At 26.4% G+C, this 19,426-nt stretch overlaps 2 protein-coding genes across 7 annotated transcripts in view; both read right to left on the bottom strand.

Moving 5' to 3' along the window:
* LOC132924502 (probable phosphorylase b kinase regulatory subunit beta) overlaps window positions 1-2,494 on the bottom strand; it is a 38,992-nt gene extending 36,498 nt beyond the window's left edge. For both annotated transcript variants that reach the window (XM_060988865.1, XM_060988866.1), the window contains exon 1: window positions 2,091-2,494. In XM_060988865.1, coding sequence (XP_060844848.1) covers window positions 2,091-2,196 — 106 coding nt within the window. In that variant the 5' untranslated portion in view covers window positions 2,197-2,494. The remainder of the gene's footprint in view (window positions 1-2,090) is intronic.
* Window positions 2,495-13,851: 11,357 nt separating this feature from the next.
* The window catches only part of LOC132924235 (FYVE, RhoGEF and PH domain-containing protein 6-like), a 35,876-nt gene continuing 30,301 nt past the window's right edge, over window positions 13,852-19,426 (bottom strand). For all 5 annotated transcript variants that reach the window (XM_060988415.1, XM_060988413.1, XM_060988416.1 and 2 more), the window contains exons 3-12: window positions 17,477-18,845; window positions 17,258-17,395; window positions 16,999-17,165; window positions 16,782-16,920; window positions 16,587-16,688; window positions 16,415-16,514; window positions 16,186-16,340; window positions 15,886-16,071; window positions 15,374-15,477; window positions 13,852-14,600 (exon numbers count right to left, since the gene is read on the bottom strand). In XM_060988415.1, coding sequence (XP_060844398.1) covers window positions 14,561-14,600; window positions 15,374-15,477; window positions 15,886-16,071; window positions 16,186-16,340; window positions 16,415-16,514; window positions 16,587-16,688; window positions 16,782-16,920; window positions 16,999-17,165; window positions 17,258-17,395; window positions 17,477-18,832 — 2,487 coding nt within the window. In that variant the 5' untranslated portion in view covers window positions 18,833-18,845 and the 3' untranslated portion in view covers window positions 13,852-14,560. The remainder of the gene's footprint in view (window positions 14,601-15,373; window positions 15,478-15,885; window positions 16,072-16,185; window positions 16,341-16,414; window positions 16,515-16,586; window positions 16,689-16,781; window positions 16,921-16,998; window positions 17,166-17,257; window positions 17,396-17,476; window positions 18,846-19,426) is intronic.

Here is a 19,426-nt window from a genome sequence, read left to right as displayed (position 1 = left end):
ATAATGCGACTATGCGTGATGCAATAAAAAAGAGTTACGAGTGCTCACTGCACTATCGTTTTTCATAACCGTATTGCTATCATAAAACACCTGCAACAACCATCAACTGCACTCATATATCATAATATACTCAAATTGTATTATTATACCTAATGTGATTATGATAGAGTATTTCTGTAAATTTATTGTCAAGAAAATTTCAAGCATTGTATCAAACAAGTTTCACTACCAAGGTAGACGAGACGCCGCCAATCATCCGACATTTAGTACAGTACAATTAGTGTTATTTAATTAAAGAGAGGGGAAGGTAAAAATATATTATCATTATTTAAAATAATTTAAAAATCTTTGAACTTCAAAAAACATTCTGCAGTTTTTAGTATTGTTTAAATATCTATAAATAAGATCGGTACGGTTGAGAAATACCAAATAACGACTTTCGCTACCACGTCAGTTCAGTGAACAGCGTCGGTAGAACTCTATAAGAAATACCAGAGCCAGGAGCCTTAGCAAAGATCATGAGAACAAAGAATTCTTTAGGGAATTTCTTTAGGTATTGTAAAAAGTAAACATCACAGGTCTACGGGGAAAGAAGGAGGGGTAAATATAAATAATAATTGTAAGAGGGTCGGTAAAACAGCTATGGCACGATTGAACATAAAACATCTTTTCTACGTTCTACGACACAGTTGAGCAAATGTGTCGGCATATCAAATGATGTAGAAATATTTTTTTTAAAAAAACCTATACATTGCACATATAAAAATCTAAGATGTAGATATTTTTAGTTTTTAACTATATCATACAAAAAATATTAATTTAAATAATTACGATAATACACAAAATATGATATTACCTATAATATTTCAGGCTTACTCATTATAGGTATACTGTCTATTGTGAAGTTCAAATTGTCGATAAGAATAATAATTTAATTAAATCGATGTATCTTAGTATCTGTTTCCAACTGTGAATTAGACTTAAATATAGTAGTTGAGATTAAATATTTTTACTATTTAAATATTAGTGGAAAGCTTTTATATTTAATTCAAATAATTCAATACTCTAATAAATACATACATTTATCAATCGATAACAATGTCGATAAACCTGGGCTCGTTTACGACTCACAGTTCGTGGCTTATGGTAAGTATGGTACCATAATAATTATTGGTGTAGGTATACGTGAAAATAATTAAAATACATTTCGGCAACGTAAATGTGGCAGCGTCGCATAGAATATTCTATACTCAGTCGTGTTGCTAAAAAGGAACAAGCTCAAGCTAAATCGTATTTTACCGGATAAAACTGTTGCACTCGCGTATTATAGTAAGCCCTGAAGTCACGTCACTGTTTTACAATTCAATTAGTTACAAACATTTCGAAAAATAACCGACAAAAACTATTTAATATTATAATATTATATTTATATATATCACATAGTAATATAGTTTACAGAAATTAATTTTATTATATTATTATGGTACAAGGTAAACTATTGTAAATTATTTGTAAATTCTATTTCATCACGAATCTCAATTAATAAATATCATTTAATAATGATAAGCCAAGACTAAGATAAGAAATACAAGTATATTTTTCTACAGTACTACAATGTTATATTTTGTTACATTTTTAATTATTTATATTCGCTTATTTGTTTCATTACAATTTTTCGTTTTCAAATATCCCAATTATTGTGTATGACCATATTATCTGCTTGTTTTATAATACCTATTAATCATGGTCTTATCAGTATTTTATTTGTATAAGAGATGAATAATTTTGTTTAAAACAATATTAATATACTTATATTGTTATTTTAAAATGTTATATACCTACCTACTTAAAATACTTAAAAGTAGTTATACCGCAGTTGCTTATACAGAGTTGTGCCGTTAAAAGAAAAAGTATACGTTTGTTTATGAACAATGGGTTCATAAAATAATAGGCAGAAATCAGGTATTTTAGTAGGTATGACAAAAACTGGACAAAAAACATTTCCGGCTACAGCACTGACATGGTATTAGCGATTAGCCTATTGTAAAACTAATATCGTAAAGGGATGGGTGATGGGGAAATCGTCTGACCTATGCCGTAGTAGATGTCCAAGTGTTTGACCGTCTCCTCGTAATTGGATATCTTCAGGTGCAAGTCGACGTCGGTGTCGACGAAACTCGTATTTTTAGCGCTCATCGCGACCGGCCGGGCCGTTATCTACTGTAAATGACGCACCGCGACGATCGTCGAACACTAATATGTAATATTATTACGACAGCGAATACTAACCACAGCACTGTTACTATGTCACGGCGGCGTTGGTATTATAATATTATACGATAAATTATCGCTACAACGATAATAACAATAATAATAATATATTACAGTGTACCTAATATTATAACGTTCGTCGTTCGAGACGCTGCACTAGTCTGGGACCGAAACAAGACGCGCGTACATTGCCGCCGACGGGTCGGCTGATACTAAACGTACGGCGTGTGTGCGTCGTGCGACGTCGTTTTTACGCACAAACGTATAAATGTATATTATTATTATTAATTATTATTATTACTATTATATTATTATCGCGCAACGTCGCGTGTGTGCGTGAAGTATACGGCGCGTTCCAAAAATACACGCAGACGCGCGCAAACAAATATTTACAGACCCCCTCCTTGGGCACATAAGATTAGTACATAAAAATACTCGGTAATCATTAATTACCAATAAAATGTAGCCTGTAGGTAACTCGCGTAGTCGTGTAACTACTTGCTTAGCATCAGGACCGCCGTTAAGAGTATAGGCAGCGTCAGCATTTGCTCGGGGCCTCGCAGTTCGCGCTTAAATTCCATGGTAAAATGTTCAAAATTATAACACGTTACGTGTAACATATATTTTGTAACTTTTTGTATTGATACTTTTTTTTTATTATTAACTAATTGTACTGCAGTGTACGCTTATATATGAAAAAATATTATGTTGTTGCAGAGTTTTAATTTAGGTTAGGTATTGTACCTATACATTTAGTGAAATGCCTAAAATATTACTTTTGGTCAACTATCGTTGTAGTCCAAAATGCATCGCGACCGAAAAGGCGACAACTGCACAAATATATAGACTAATGCGTCAAAATACGCGTGTACCGTGTGGATATTCACAGCTTTGTGTAATATTAAATTATTATGGTAAAATACAATATTTGGTCAATAAAATTAGACGGGTTATTTTAAATTTCTTTTTTGCCTGTTACTGAAACCGACCTAGAACTCTTTATATAGAAACCTATTAGTATTAACTACGTTAAAATTTAGGTAAGCAACTTAAAGTAAGAAAAAAAAAAATTTTATCACTTAAATATTGTTGAGTTGAAGAGAAATATGTTTAAATAAGGTAAAAGAAATCACGCTTTGTCCCGTTTTTACTCTTTATTTTTAATCGAACAAAAGATGATTTTTTGAAAATAATAAAATACCTAAGTCCACCAATAGTATAAAAAATGATACAAATTCCCCAAATATTTCTATAACAAATTTATAAAGATTTGTCCTCGACGTATGGTTATTGGTTATCCAATATAATATAAAATTATACATATCTTGAACTAAATAAATTTATAACTCGAGATTAAAGGTATTAAATATATATTTCATTTTTCTATTTATTGATACTTTTATTGTTATTAAGTTATCAACTTACTACGGTGTAACTCTGACTATATACAGTATATAAGATATGATGTCTTCAAATTCTTCGATACTTTTATAAAGTATTCAAAAATCAATATATATTCAATCAATATATGATCAATTTATATTTTTTACTATAATTTATAATAGTAGTGTACACTACTACGTGCTCTGACATCTCAGAATGATAATAATAATAATAATAATAACAAATAACAATACAGTAGACATCATAACAATACACAATATAGTAAACATACTACTACACGCTCGGGTATCCCGTAACTGGTGTCTAGTTCCAGGAGACAGGAATATAACAAGGAAAAGTGAAGGTTAAACGACAACATAAAAAGCAGAGATAAACCCAACAAATCCAAACTTCCAAAAATACTTACACCAGATCCATAACATAAGAATTCTAGTCCCTTGCAAAACAACGAATCAGATTCATTCGTACCAAAAACTACGCAGTAGCAATACGGCTATAATATGAACTCATTGTACGGACTTGTTCAAACTATCAAACTAGATACGTATGGGCAGTATCATCTTGCCACAATCTGCATAATAACGCGTGAACACTGCAAATGACGCATATCATTTGACCACAAGGGACAAGAGAAGAGTAGGATGGGAGCCGACTATACGATATAAGGGAGCCCGGAAACCTCCGATAGATGTGATTTACCAGAATTAGCATCATGAGCAGCTTCACGTCTATCGACATAGTGAATCAGTCATTTAGACTTAGTCTAATTTTAGTTGTAAAACACTTAGAATAATTTTCAATCAATAAGCACTTTGAAATATTTTCAATAAATAAACATTAAAAATATTTGCAACATCTTATTTTATTACACCAACTACAACGAGAAATTCCTAAGTTGAAAATTTTCTCAATAATTTCGAATTATTTTTTGAAAATAAATTGATTTCAAGGAGTTCAATGAGGAAATTCATCACAGAATGACTATTGAAGGAAGATAAACTGCAGTACGTCTACTTCAACGATTCGAAAAAGAACGACTATACGGATAACGACTATTCAACAACGAATTACAATGAAAGCAACAACTACTCAAGCTATCGTAGTGCGAGTTATAATTTTTAATGTTAAGTATTTTATTAGGTGCTAACGCTGATCCGTCTCCTTTGGAATTAAATTTCATCGTAAATGTTTTTATTGTAAAGGTGTACGGTGTGCATATATATATATATATATATATATTGTCCCCGTAAAATATAATAATAAAAATAATTAATCAAATAAATAAATATTTTTTCCAATAAAAAAGAAAGAGAAGGAATACATTTTCTAACAGATTTTGTTGAGAAAATTAATACGATAATACGTTGAAAAACAAAGAATAAATAATTTTATTGAGAATAAATAAAAGTAAAAGTGGATATACGTTGAAAAATACTGAAAAAATATTTTATTGTGATTAAAAGAAATTGAATTATAAAAACAGAAGAAAAACTATAATAAAACTATAGAAAAAAAAACATTATTTTCCTATGTTAATTAAATATATAAATACTAAAATAACGAGCAAAGCAATGGACGTATGTCGTTATAGGGAAACCTTAACCTGGGAAAATATAAAAACAATTTTAAAAGGCGCTTTTGGACAGCCATTGTCCCCGCAAACACTTCAGAAAGGTTTAAACTTTTTACTCGTGCGAAACGACGAGGACATAATATTATCTTATAACAGTCTCGTAGAAGAACTATACTATAATGTATGTAACGCAACTGTAACGAATAGACCTATAGAAGAGGCAAAATTCTTAGGCAGTCATTAAAGATCAGGCTTTAGCAATTTATATCAACGGATTAAAAATTAATTTACAAATCATAGTAAGAGTGAGAGATCCGCAAACTTTAGAACTCAATTTTTCAATTAACTAGACCACTGGAAATCGAACTTGGTCATAATACGGAATTATACAAATGGCGCGAAATAATATTGGAAAAGAGCAAAACTGAAATACTTATAATAACGATAAACGTTGGTTAAATAACTATCGAGATAATAATTACCATAGTAATAACAACGGGTAGAAATTTAATAATTTTAGACAAAACTATAATCGCGGAATTAATGGACAAAATAAGAATAATAATTATCGCAATAATAACGGTAACAATTTTGCTAGAAGTAATAACTTTAATAGACAACATTTTAATTTAGGTGGAATGCGGAAATAATCTAAATAGTAATAATAATTACCCGCGTAATAATAATCAGAAAATTAATAGACAAAATAATTCAGGATGTTTTTTTGTTTGCGGCTGAAATAATCATACCTATTGCGCGAGATTGTCGAAGTAGTGGACAAAATAATAAATTAATATTCACTAACCCAATGGTTCTCAATCTTTGTAGGACCACCACCCAAATTTTTCCATGAAAATCTATTGCAACTCTCATAGTCTCATAGTTTCACTTTTACAGGATCAATAAGTAGTTCTAAAATATATATATAATACATATATAATACTATTAATACTATAAAATTAAAAACAATTTTTCACGTCCCACCAAAAGTTGACTTGCGGCTAACATTGGGTCGCGGCCCGCAGTTTGAGAAACGTTGCACTAACCTAATCAAAATAATAATACTAATACGAAATAAAATAATAGCAATAAGAATGTAACGCCAATAACTTGTAATTATTGTAGTAAGATAGGACACGATAGTGCTTACAGTAGGCAAAGAGATTAACGTAATAATAATGTAAATCGGAGCAAATCAATTATCAAGTTTATTTGGTCAATCCTCCTCACTCGTTTGTATGGTAACGGAAACTCGCTTCACTATTATATTATAATATATCAAAAAGTTCTAGTGGCCGCACAGCTGCAATTGGTTTATTGTTTAGTTTGATTGAGCCAACACAAATGCATATTTCTTGATTTATCGTCAAATCGAGTTACATAAGTACACACCAACTCTCATCTGTAGGTATATAGTATATTACGAGTCATAGTATATATGTTGCATACATAAAACGAATTGACTTGAATTACAATATTATACTTTAAGTTATCGTCTATAATATGAGATAACTGATGGATTCGGTGTTGTCTCTCAAAAATAATTAAGTTCATAATAGTATGGTTCACTCACATCCCTATTGATGAACATGTCTGATAAAAATATCTTTGATGCAGATATCATCCCTGAAATCCTATCTTTTTCGTATGGTACCTACTAGAATAGATGTATTTGCAGTGACTCCATGATAGTCATAGCAAATAGCAATTGGTAGCATTTTGCCAATCACCTTGCTCCGGATTTATGTGGTATTGTTTTTCAATGTTAAGTGCAATTTCTGCGACCAATTAGTCCATAATTCCATGTATTATGTTCTATTTAATTATATTTTTCATTTGGCAACAATTATTAATTTAATTTTCTGAAAATGAATTTTATATTTTATAAGAAATTGTTATCATAATGTTATGAAAATTTTTTTATTAAATTTTCGTAATATTTGTTTGCGAAGATATGACAAAATCAAAAATCGTTAATCACTATTTTTGTTTATAAACATTTAAAGTTCAAGTAATTTCAAAATATATCAAAATCGCGAAAATTGGAAAGGAATTTTGAAGTTGTTAAATGTTTTGAAAGGTGTTACTAGACTTGGGTATAATACTCTCGTTCTAGTTACTGTTATTATCGCGCTAAATGCTGTTGTTCCATAAGAATATTGTGTAATAGTGCTGTAAATATAGGTACTGTATATTCTACTTGATAGTACTAATGTGTCTAACGCGTATGTGTGATAACTAACTCCTTATTTTTTTCTTCTAATTTATATTGTTTATCGTTTAGGTTTAATTCTATATAAAGTTTATTAATTTCTGTTTATACACCTCCTATTCCTAATATAGCTGATTTAACTAGTGTAGTTTAATTTTTAAGTATAGAATCTTACGTTTGTTACTATTTGTTTTCTTTGTACAGAAATTTCCTTAAATGTAGTTCTCAAAATATTTTAAAACCTAGAACATATTTCGTGTTACGACGTTTTGTTTTTATAATGGTCAATTGTTATACCTATTATATTAATTTCGGTACCTATCTAATTGATTATGTCTCACGTCGTAATTTCCTAACGGTACATTAAGTTATTAGCTTCCATTGAGCTATTAGCCTATTATTATTCTGATTTAACCTTGATTTTCATAAAATATACTTGTTTCGTTAATAAATTCTTCAATAGAGACGATAGAGTATACTATGTTAGTTGTTCTTGCACAACTGTTATAGGTATTAAAAATAACCTATATCATAATGCGAGTATTACTCGTATTAGACATACATTTTAAACAAAATATACATAAATAAAGATAGAAAGAGTTAAAATATTTTATTATTAGACAATATAAGTAAAATCAATAACTATAATATGTATGTACCTACACTTAATTGTCATTACATTATACATATTATAACCAACATTAATATTATATTATACAAAATACATATTTCCTATTTAAAGGAGCATAAAAGCTATACTAATAGTATACTACTGAAAATGAATTTTTAATCACCTTATTGTCCTTATTATATAAATCATATATTATCATATTATATTATAGCCTATAGGTACTTACTACTTATTGACTTATTGTAAATTGAAAAATACTATAAAAATGAAAATGTTAATGTTTAAATGTAGTTTAAGAACACACAGATGTAAAATGTATTGAAATATTTTAAACAAGTTTAATAACTATTAACTTGTATTATACATGTTCTAATTCAACTACAGTGAAACTTGTACATAACAGACAATCACGGCCCACGGGACCAAAATAATTGTCCGTTATAGACAGGTGTCATTTTTAAACAGGTTTCAATGTTTTATAACTAAAATTAGTAACATATCTGTTTAAGAGAAAATGAAAATTTTGTACGTACTTTTATATTATATTAATATTGTATATATCATTATAATCTTTATCATTATTATTATATTTTACATATACATTCTAAATTTAATTTTAATATTTATCAACATATTTACGAATAGACAAACCGCTAGACTCTTTACAACGAATAATGTTCACTTTTTGTTTTAACTTGAAAGATTTACGCAGTACTATCGATAAGTGCCATTGCTAAAAAAAATATAATATAAACTCCGACTGCAAAGCGCTAGAAACTGAATAAAAGCATTAGAATTACTTATGGTTTTCTGTATAGCAAAGCCTGAACTTTATACGTATTATTACAATTTATTTCTATTTAATTGTATCTCAACTTCATAAATCCAATAGATACTCGCAATTAACGTTATCGCATACGTTATATGCAAATTTCAGATGACATCGAATTTTCATGGTTATTATCATAATATAATGTTTACAGTTATTAAAAAAAATTATATTATTCCTTTGGTTAGCACAATTTATTCTTTACTTGAGTTCACTAAACGTTATGTATTATTATATTAGCTGCACTTAAATTTAAAAAATAAAAATCGTTTTATGTTATATTTTATAACTTTTGTTGCCCATTATAATGGTATCGCTATGTATACCGATTAATTGTTTTACTTTTATATGACTCATCGTTACATAAAAGTGATGTAGCCAGAACTTTAATGTCTAACTGTATTTTAGGTTTAACTACCTTCATTATTTGATTAGATTTTCATCGTGTTTTTTTATGTAATAAGTACCTATAAACATTTACTTATATACTAATTTAGGTCAAAAAATAAACTCCTTTAGTGTAAAATAATTAGGTAATAAAACACTTTGGGGAAAGGGATTTCCTGGGATCTACACAGTAAGTGATCACTCAAACTTCAAAGTTTTACAAACAATTCTAATCGTTAATATACTTACATTTTTAGCAAACGATAACATATTATACCTACCTACTTATATTAGGTATTCTATATACCTAATATAACTTTCCCACATATAAGGCTGAATATTATATATTTATATCTAATAAGATAATACATACTGGTATATTGCTTCCGCGTATATAATAATATACATAGTTAAATCGATATTTTTAAGATCAGAATTGTCCAGAAATTATCAAGACAAAATAAATGATCGTACCTATACTCTTAGGTTACCTATTACTATGTCCCTCCTTCTTACAGTCTCACATAGCTACAAGCTAATGAAATTCATTTTTATTTTTATGATTTACTTTAGGTATGTTCCCGCATGTATTATTATCAGCCAATTGGTAATTTGTAAAAAAGATAAACAATAATAGTTCAGGACATTCTGATTGTATTACTACTATTATTATTATTATTATTATCATCATCATTGTCATTAATTCAGTACAATATATATTTTTTTTAAGAACAATAAATTGACTAAATATTCTATGATTTATTTTATGTTATATAGCTAATAAAGATTAAAGTCTGATAGTATCAGTGACTTGGTGCTTTCAAAAGCAGTGAATAAATGTAATAAATGTAAGGGTGTATGTTTACATTTGTCAATTTTATTGTTAAAAAATAAATAATTATATTATTATAACCACTGTACAGTAACAAAAGCCAATAACATAGCCTAGCTGTGTATAATACAATCAATAATTTTGACTGTTTAACATTTATTTGGCCAATTGTTAAAAAATGGGCTGCTTAATTTTGTATGTTGCATCTGCAATTAAAGTCTGCGCACGCCTATGACATTGTAGTGTACGATACAAACCAATATTAACACTAAATATATTAAGTAGCATCGGGTAGTATTATTTGGAATTTCATGACGTGTAATTTTTATTTGCATAAATAGTATGTTTTCTAAAAAAATATAAAAATCACGAAACTATAAATAAATTGTATGTGACAACTTTATACTGACGTAAAAATAGTTGTTATCTTTGATTATATTATACAAGGGTCAAGGATATAGGGCCCTGGGCCCTATACAATTAGTGAACACAAGACCTAGGTTCGGCATTGGTAAGTTTACCTACAATATACTTATTATTTATTTATCTAGGTACATGACTATAATTTTAAATTTAATAAGTTCGTAGTTTAAAAATATATGAAATATATATTGAAATAATATATAAATAAAGTTGCACTAATAGGAATTTTTTTTTTTACATGTTTTCATTCTAGTTGTTACTCTAAATCAGCTGTAAGCCTGTAAATATAATTTATGTACTCAAGAACATTATCATGAATTTATAAACATTGATTTTGAAATTAAACCTTGCTATGTGTATAACTAAAAGTTAAACAAACGCCTACAGATCAACTGTAACCAAAAAAATAATTTATAAAAAGTTATATAAAATTAGACTAAATTATAATTTGATAACATCGATAAAATGATGGTTTAACACTAAATGTTTAAGAAATTCCACAACTTCATAACGTCTCTCCATTTATCACTATTTTTAAAGTTGATAAAACACTAGGTATCTTTAAGAAAAATGTTAGAAGTTTTATTGTATTCTCTTAAGGTAGGTAATACATGTTTTGATGTTTTACCAATCTAATAGGCAGTCTTGTAAATTTTCATTGTTTATAACATGTTATTCTAAAAGTTTATTTAATTATTTTACATTAAAATAATGGTTTGAACATCAGAACATATATTTATATACAAAATAATATACTTTTTGATATTTTTTTTCTTTTAGTTAAGTGAGTGCACAATTAAAAGAGTATTATGATAGCCATATTATATAAATCAAATATTTTAGATCCAGAATTGGACACAGAAAATATTGCCTTGACCCTTGATTATCATGTTTACATTCAGTTTCTTAATATGGCTAAAATGTGAGCAAATTTTTTCATGCAGCATCTAAATTATTTTGCACAAATCATCTTATTATTTATAGTTAGGCTAGTTAATAAAAGCAATTTTAATTTGAGTTAGTTAAATCAAAATTTAAAATGTTAAGTTAAAAACTGATTTTAACACTTAATTAACATATCATGATAAACTACTTTAAATTCTTTTTATATATACTATATTCCTTTAAATTGCATACTATTTGTAGTGGTTTATACAATTTCAACTAAACTAACTAAATATTAAACCAAGGAATATGATTATTTTTATTTACAGCATGAGTAGATAAAGTGGTAGATAAATAATTAATTTTAAACACTACTATAGTTAAAAATATGTATAAACAGGGTTTAAACCTAATGTAATAAATTTCAGATTAATCAGAAAAAACAAATTACAATGGATACTTTAAATAGTTACATAATTAAATTAACTATTTAATTACATGAGTTTAACAATTTAAAGATATTAACATAATATTATTTACTTAGATTCAATATTTTAGCTAGTTAATACCCATCTTTAATAATTATGTATTGACGTATTGTAGTAACTATTAAATACTAGATAATGTGAACTACAAGTATAATGACTTAAATTATTTATTAAAAGTCAACTATACGTTTATTATAGTTATTATTACACGTTAACTATACGTTTATTTAAAATCTATTTATACTGGCTATCAAAGGATAACAACTTTAAAAGCCATACATTGCAGATAATTTAATCTTTTACTTGATTTGAAAATACAGTTATTTAATTATTTTTTACCAAATGATGTTTATTTGTATGATACTAGTCATTTTTAACTAAAAAACTTAGCTTAGACAAGTTAATGATATTTTTTAACTGAGTTAAATTGAAAAAAATGTATGTAGTTTATGTATTGTAAAACTACAATATTAATTTATTAACTTCAATTAAATTCATTTTTTAAGAAATAAGCTATGTATAATAAAATAACTCTATTAATAGTTTACAATTTCATAACAAGGCTTGGGCAATTGTGGTTGATAAGAGCGAGAACAAAAAAATAAGAAAATAAATATATTTGTCTCTATATCAACTATATCTACTTCATTGATACAAGCGGTTTATATTGTTTATAAATATTTAATTTTAACATTTTAAGTAGACACAAAACATAATTCAATATTGGTTTTAATTTAATAACTATATCAGTTTATACCATGACAATATTTTAAAACTTGTTTTTTCGATAATTGTTTCTATAACTTATTAGGGTTTATTTTTATAATAATACATTATTATTATTAATAAAATATGCCTGTATATGGCATACCAAATATTTTATTAAAATAAATTAATTGTATTGAACAACTGTGGCTAATAAAAAAAAAAACACAAGAAGAAATTTAATTATATTTTTAATTTCCTATTAATACTATAATATTATGCAATATGCATTATTATTTATTTATCAATAATTATTAATAAACAAACCTAACTTAAATTTAATAGAAATTAACTTGTTACTTATTAAGTTTATATAAATACAAAACAATGAAGTAAAAGGTAATTGTTAACTTTACTTAAACCTTTTTACTTGTTTATGCTCAGGCTTACGAAAAACTAATCATTAAATAATATAAAAATCAAGTTTACATTAAAAAAATTACATTCACACATATTGCCTAGGTCTTGCAAACGTACAAAATAGCAATAAATTCTGCTTTCAGTAGAATTGATTTTGTTTAGTTAACTTTAATATAAGAACAAATTGACCTATTATTAAACTTAAAGAACATTTGATATCTCTCATCAGTTTCAAAATTGTAATTTTTAAACAAGCTTTTCTCATAGCTTCTTGTGTTTTAATTTTATATACTCAATATTTGCTTAGATGTTAAAATATTACAAAAACTGGTGAATAACCCAATTCACTTTAATATTAAATTTAACAACACAAAATCGGTTTTACTAAAAGCAAATTTGCTATGCTGTAACCTGTAAGACTGAGACAACATATGAAGGTGTAATACCGTCCTAAATTAATGTCAAATCATTCAAACATTATTGACTAAATTTAATAAGCTAACAGTAGTTTTTTATCAGATTAATTATGTATCAATGTTACTATTGTTACTTCTTTAAATCTTTCTTATTTATAACTTTAATAATTCAGATGCTAACATTTATTAATACGTTTTTGGTGTTGATATATAATGGCATATACAATTGTATGGATTTTTAAAAATTTAAATGTTAAAAAAAATGTATCAAATATTTGAGTTTAAAATAATTCTATAATATAATATAATACATATAAGTTACTAACATTATTTATAGAATTGAAAAGAAAGTTGTATTATTTATAAAGTCAAATATTTTCATACTTAGTTTTATGTATGTATAATTTATTTTTTCATATCACGATCATTCTAATACAAGAACATGATAACATTTATTATAATATTTATAGATGTGTCATATCTATGACAACATTGTGTGAAGTATAGATATGTTAAAGTGACAAATACAATTAAATAATTATAGAAATAAATAAAGTACAGTAAAATGATTTACAATAAATATAATTTAATCACTAAAAAACAAATTTCTTAAATTAAGTGCAAAAATTTAACAAATAATAATCATTTGTATAAATATAAAATATAATAATAGACAACAATACTATAAGTTTTTTTTTAAATTAAAACATTTTGCATTACATATACATTTTGGTTTTGACTAAAAATTTTAACTAAATAAATGTTGATCTTAATTTAATGAATAATTCAATGAAATAAAAGAAAAACTCACACAAAACACACGGCATGCTCACATTATATATAAAATAAAGGCACTGATTACTAATACTATTATGTATGTTTATACATTTTGTTATTAAAAATATTTAAATATATTGATTATATCTAGGTATAAATTTAGATAGTTTTAAAAATTAAAGTAGCACCATAAAAATATATATATTGCGCCACTAGTCTAATAACTAAAATATAACTATGCAGTATGTTTACTTAAAACTAATTGTGATCTCTGTTGTGAATAAAGATGTGAATACTGAAAGAGATCTCATTTTAATTTAGTCGCTTCATTAAGAATATTGATCCATCTGTAATAAAAATCTATTGTTAAACTGATAATATAATTACTGAACATAATACAATAAAATTGAAAAAGTACATAACCATGTTTAAGCTTTTTTTTTTATAATGTATGAAATTCAAAAAAAAAAAATGTATTAAAAAGAGTATATATCAATAAAATTAGTGCTATATTCATATTTTATAATATTTATCAAAACGATGCTCTTTACTTGGCTGTTTTTTATTTAAGTTTTAATATTTTTAGCATACTATTGATTACTATCCAACACCATCTTTCAAGCTGTGTTCAAAGTTTATTGTAAATTAATTTTATAAAATTAATTTTTTTATTTATTAAATTCACTCACTTCCTGATTGTAAGACATTATTAATAGAATAAATAGTATTATGAAATATTACATATTCAATCATAGATTAGCCACCTGACTTAAAGATGTCCTTGAAAATATATTATACAAATTAGGTAATATATTAATACCCAAACAAATTGAATTAATGTGGAACACATATTGCCTATTTTATTATTATATTTATGCTTGTAAATATTATAAAATATGTGTTACTATATTTTTTGAAACCAGATCAAATTAAATAATCGAACAATGTTGAATTTACATATATTTATTATATGCATAACAATGTTGAATTTACATATATTTTATATGCATAACAATGTTGAATTTACATATATTTATTATATGCATAACAATGTTGAATTTACATATATTTATTATATGCATAACAATGTTGAATTTACATATATTTATTATATGCATACCTCTTAGCTAACTGTTCGGTATCGGAGCAAAATATTAATGGGTTTTGTCCAGCGTGAGCCAATTGAAAAACACAACTTGAATCAAATTCTTCATAGTTTGTACCCTGTAAAATGCATTAGGATAACTTTAATATTATTATTACATAACAAATAACAATTGATAGGTATGTAAATAAAAAATAGGTAGTAAATCATTAAATACTCTCTAAAATACATGTTAATATCTTTGACTACAGAAGCATAGGATCCTGAACTATGGAATCATAAGTACATTATATCATACATTTGAATATATTATACTTCAATTAGATATATTTAAACTTTCTAGTAATTCTAACTACACAAAAATACATTCTGTATTTTTGAATTCATATAAAATTTTAAAAAGTTGCTAAAATGATATAAATCAATGAGAACAAATAAAATATAGATCATATTATTATCATATTATGTTCTCTGATTAATAAAGGTGTAAAAATATACTATTGATAAATCTACTATAATGAGCTTACTTCTGGAAATGTTTGAACACTATACCCAAGAACAGGTATTGTATTCAATGCAACAACATCTTCAGAAGCTTTATACATATACAAAACTTGTTCTTTTAGAACAAACCAAAATCTTTTCCACGATTTGCGTTTTTCCCTTCGATATAACCATCCACTCATTTGTGAGCCGGAATCATTGGCCATTACCTATACATAAATGTATTTATTAATATTTAAATTACATAATTTGTTGTATATGATAAGACAATAACATGATTTATTTTATTAATTAATAGCAAAATTTGTTATAATTATAGTTACCTCTTTTAAACGTTGTGGAACATACTTAACGAGTTTTTTTGAGCTCCAAACACCTGACTTTTTAAAGGAATTTTTTACTGTATCCACCATCTTAAGAATTTCAAAATCAGTATTACTGGATGATTGACGCATTTCCAAAATTTTGTCTTCAAACTCTATAATTAATTTTACTCGAAAATAATTAACATATCAATAAATTATCATTACTATATTAAAACATTTAACATACCTTTGAGCAAATAATCATAACAATCGTCACACACTCTTGCAGACTGAAACTTCATGTAACGAAGTGGCGCTTTGTTTTCTGAACAACTACTACAAACTACCTATTCAATAATTATGTAAATATCAATAAAAACAGTTTATTATAATCATTGAGAATAAATATCCACACATACTTTGCCGCATGCTCTGCAATGATGTCTCCGAAATGTGACGGTGAATTCTGTGGCACATGATTGGCACATAGTCACACGACAATCTTGAATCCATATTGGTGCCTAATTTGATTAAAATTAAAAAATAATGCATGAGTAAGCCAAAGAACAAGTATAATATAATAAAATAATAATAATAAATATATTAACATTTACCTCATAACCCAACTGAAGTGGTTCACATCCAATGTTCTTTGAAACAAACTTCATGTTTAGAAAGGATAATTGTTTATTAGTGTGTTCTCTAATTGCCTTTTCCAAGGTATTAACCCATTCCTTAAGCTCTGTGGCAGACCTATAACACATAATTTATAATACACGGTGTTATACTTGTATATAGGACAAATTAATATTAAACACAAAAAAAACTAACTTGGCCCTAAGAGAGAAGCTTCGAGTTATTGTTATTATACTAAATTCGTTGAGACAGTTATCAGTAATAGGAAGAAAGACTTTCATACCACTAAGTGGAAGCTCATAATTAATTTTTAATCCTGCAACTGTACCATAATATGATGTGTATAACAAGCAATCATTGAGCTGAAAAAATAAATATCAAATTCATATTATAAAACAAAATCTAAATAAATATATTACATTTAAATTTAAGTATTTATAAATAATAATCATACCAAAATAAAATATCGAAGTTGCATGTCTTTTCTGGACAACTTATACAGTTCACCTTCTTTAATAAGTTCGCGGCCTGGTTTAATTATTATGTAACTTCCTAGTAGTGATTGTAACTGTAAAAGTTTACTAACGCAATCCTAAAATTTAATAAATTGATATATATATACATTATTTGATGAAACCGAAAAAAAATTATTAGGAAACTAACAAATACACACCCCATGTTTCATACTTTCATTGGCGTGATTAGCAACATCACATACAATACCTAATGCTACTATTGTATCTTGGTAATCAATTGACCCTTCGTCTTGGTTTTTCAAATAGCTTTCCAATAAGAGTCTATACTTTGTAATTCGCTGAATTGGAGTCAACATATAATGTTTGATGGTCAGTTTTTTACACACATCGGACGCCTCAAAGTCTTTGACACACTTTTGAAATCGGGGGTATTTTTGACAGTATTCATCCAACAAATTACATTGACTTTCAAAATTTTGTATGTAAGTTGAGTAGAGTTTAAGAAAAGGTCCTTTTTTTACAATAACATCAGCAATTTTAGGATGTTCATTCCAGTTTTTCAAACGAGTCTCCATGTCTTGTAACAAGTCTTCATTTAAACTTAATAATTGGGGAAGTGGACTGATTATTTTTGATAGATCAGTAGATGGTATCAATTTAGTATCACCACCAGTTTGTTCAACAAACATAACAAATGTTTTGCATAATAGATTTAAAACATCAATAAATACTTTTTCGGTTGATATAAGTTCTTCAACAGTCCTTAAGGATTTTGCTTTGGTCGGTAATTCTTCAATTTCAATGTTGTCAATAGACAATGTTTCGTCAAGTTCCAGTTTTTCATTGGGTTTTTCATCTAATGATGAATGGGAATCTGTATCATTATCTTCTTTTCCAGTATTTCCATCCTCATTTTGACTGTCATAAAAAGAACTACGTTTCTTTTGTTTAATTATTTTTCCTTTACCAAATGACCCAAACCAATTGACAATTTTTTTCCGAACAGAAAATGATTGGTCTGTAGAATCGCTAGCAATAGACGACTTTTCATCATCAATTGTGGTATTCATAATATCATCTAAATTATTAATCGACATATCTAATTCACCATGAAATACTACGTATTCATTAAGCAAACTGTCATTTTGATAATCTAAGTCTAATTCATCGTCAGTACATTTGTTAATACTGTTATTATTTTCACTATCTATTATGTTATTTTCTAAAATACTATTTACATTATGAGGAACTTCTAACTGGGAAACATTTGAATTGACATCGCTATCATTTTTTATTTCTTCGTCATTTTTATTATCATTATTTTCATTAGGCTCACAACTTGCAGTTTGATTAACAGTTAAATTTACAGTCGATTCAAGTTTTTTATTAGTCTTGACACTAGGAAATTGATGTTTGACTTTATAAGGACTAGTTTTCAATGCAATGTTATTAGGTTTTGGAAGCAATGGAGGTTTTACTGTATACCTTGTGGCTGTAGTATCCAAATTACACTTGAAAACTGACACATTATCTTTATCATTTTCGGTAACCATTATATGTTTCGGCCTTAAAAACAAAAACAATACATAACTCAAATTAGATTAATTTAAAAAGTTTAAATTAAAAAAATATGAATATTAATTTATGTGAAATAATAGAATATATTTTGTGGCAGAATAATAATAATCATAAGTTTCAATAATTTTTTATTGAACTAAAGTTATTATGAAATAATAAATACTCTTTTTAAGATGATGGTATAAAATTAAGGGTCTTTAATTATAATACACAGTATACAAAAAACAATTTTTTTTACTCATGTATTCTGCACAATTTTGTTTTTTTTTTTAGCTTATGTATTTTATTATTCTGGTATATTATGGTAAATTATACATTTATTATAAGAGTAATAAATTATTTACTACATATGAATTATTATTTTATTTTATTATTACACATTATAAAATTACAAAAATTATAAGATTAACTAAAAAAATTCAAACTATAACTTTATAATATTAACAATAAGGAACAGAAAATGTCAAACTACTAAGATTGCAATAATACATGATTCAGATAGTGATTCTCACAATATCTAATATAAAAATAGGTAATGTAATTTTAATAGGTAAGTATAGGTAGATAAC

Source organism: Rhopalosiphum padi, chromosome 3, assembly GCF_020882245.1.
Source record: "Rhopalosiphum padi isolate XX-2018 chromosome 3, ASM2088224v1, whole genome shotgun sequence".
In the NCBI taxonomy this organism is placed as follows: Eukaryota; Metazoa; Arthropoda; class Insecta; order Hemiptera; family Aphididae; genus Rhopalosiphum; species Rhopalosiphum padi.
The sequence above is the reverse complement of the archived record's forward strand: the minus strand, read 5'-3'. Positions and strand labels throughout refer to the sequence as shown.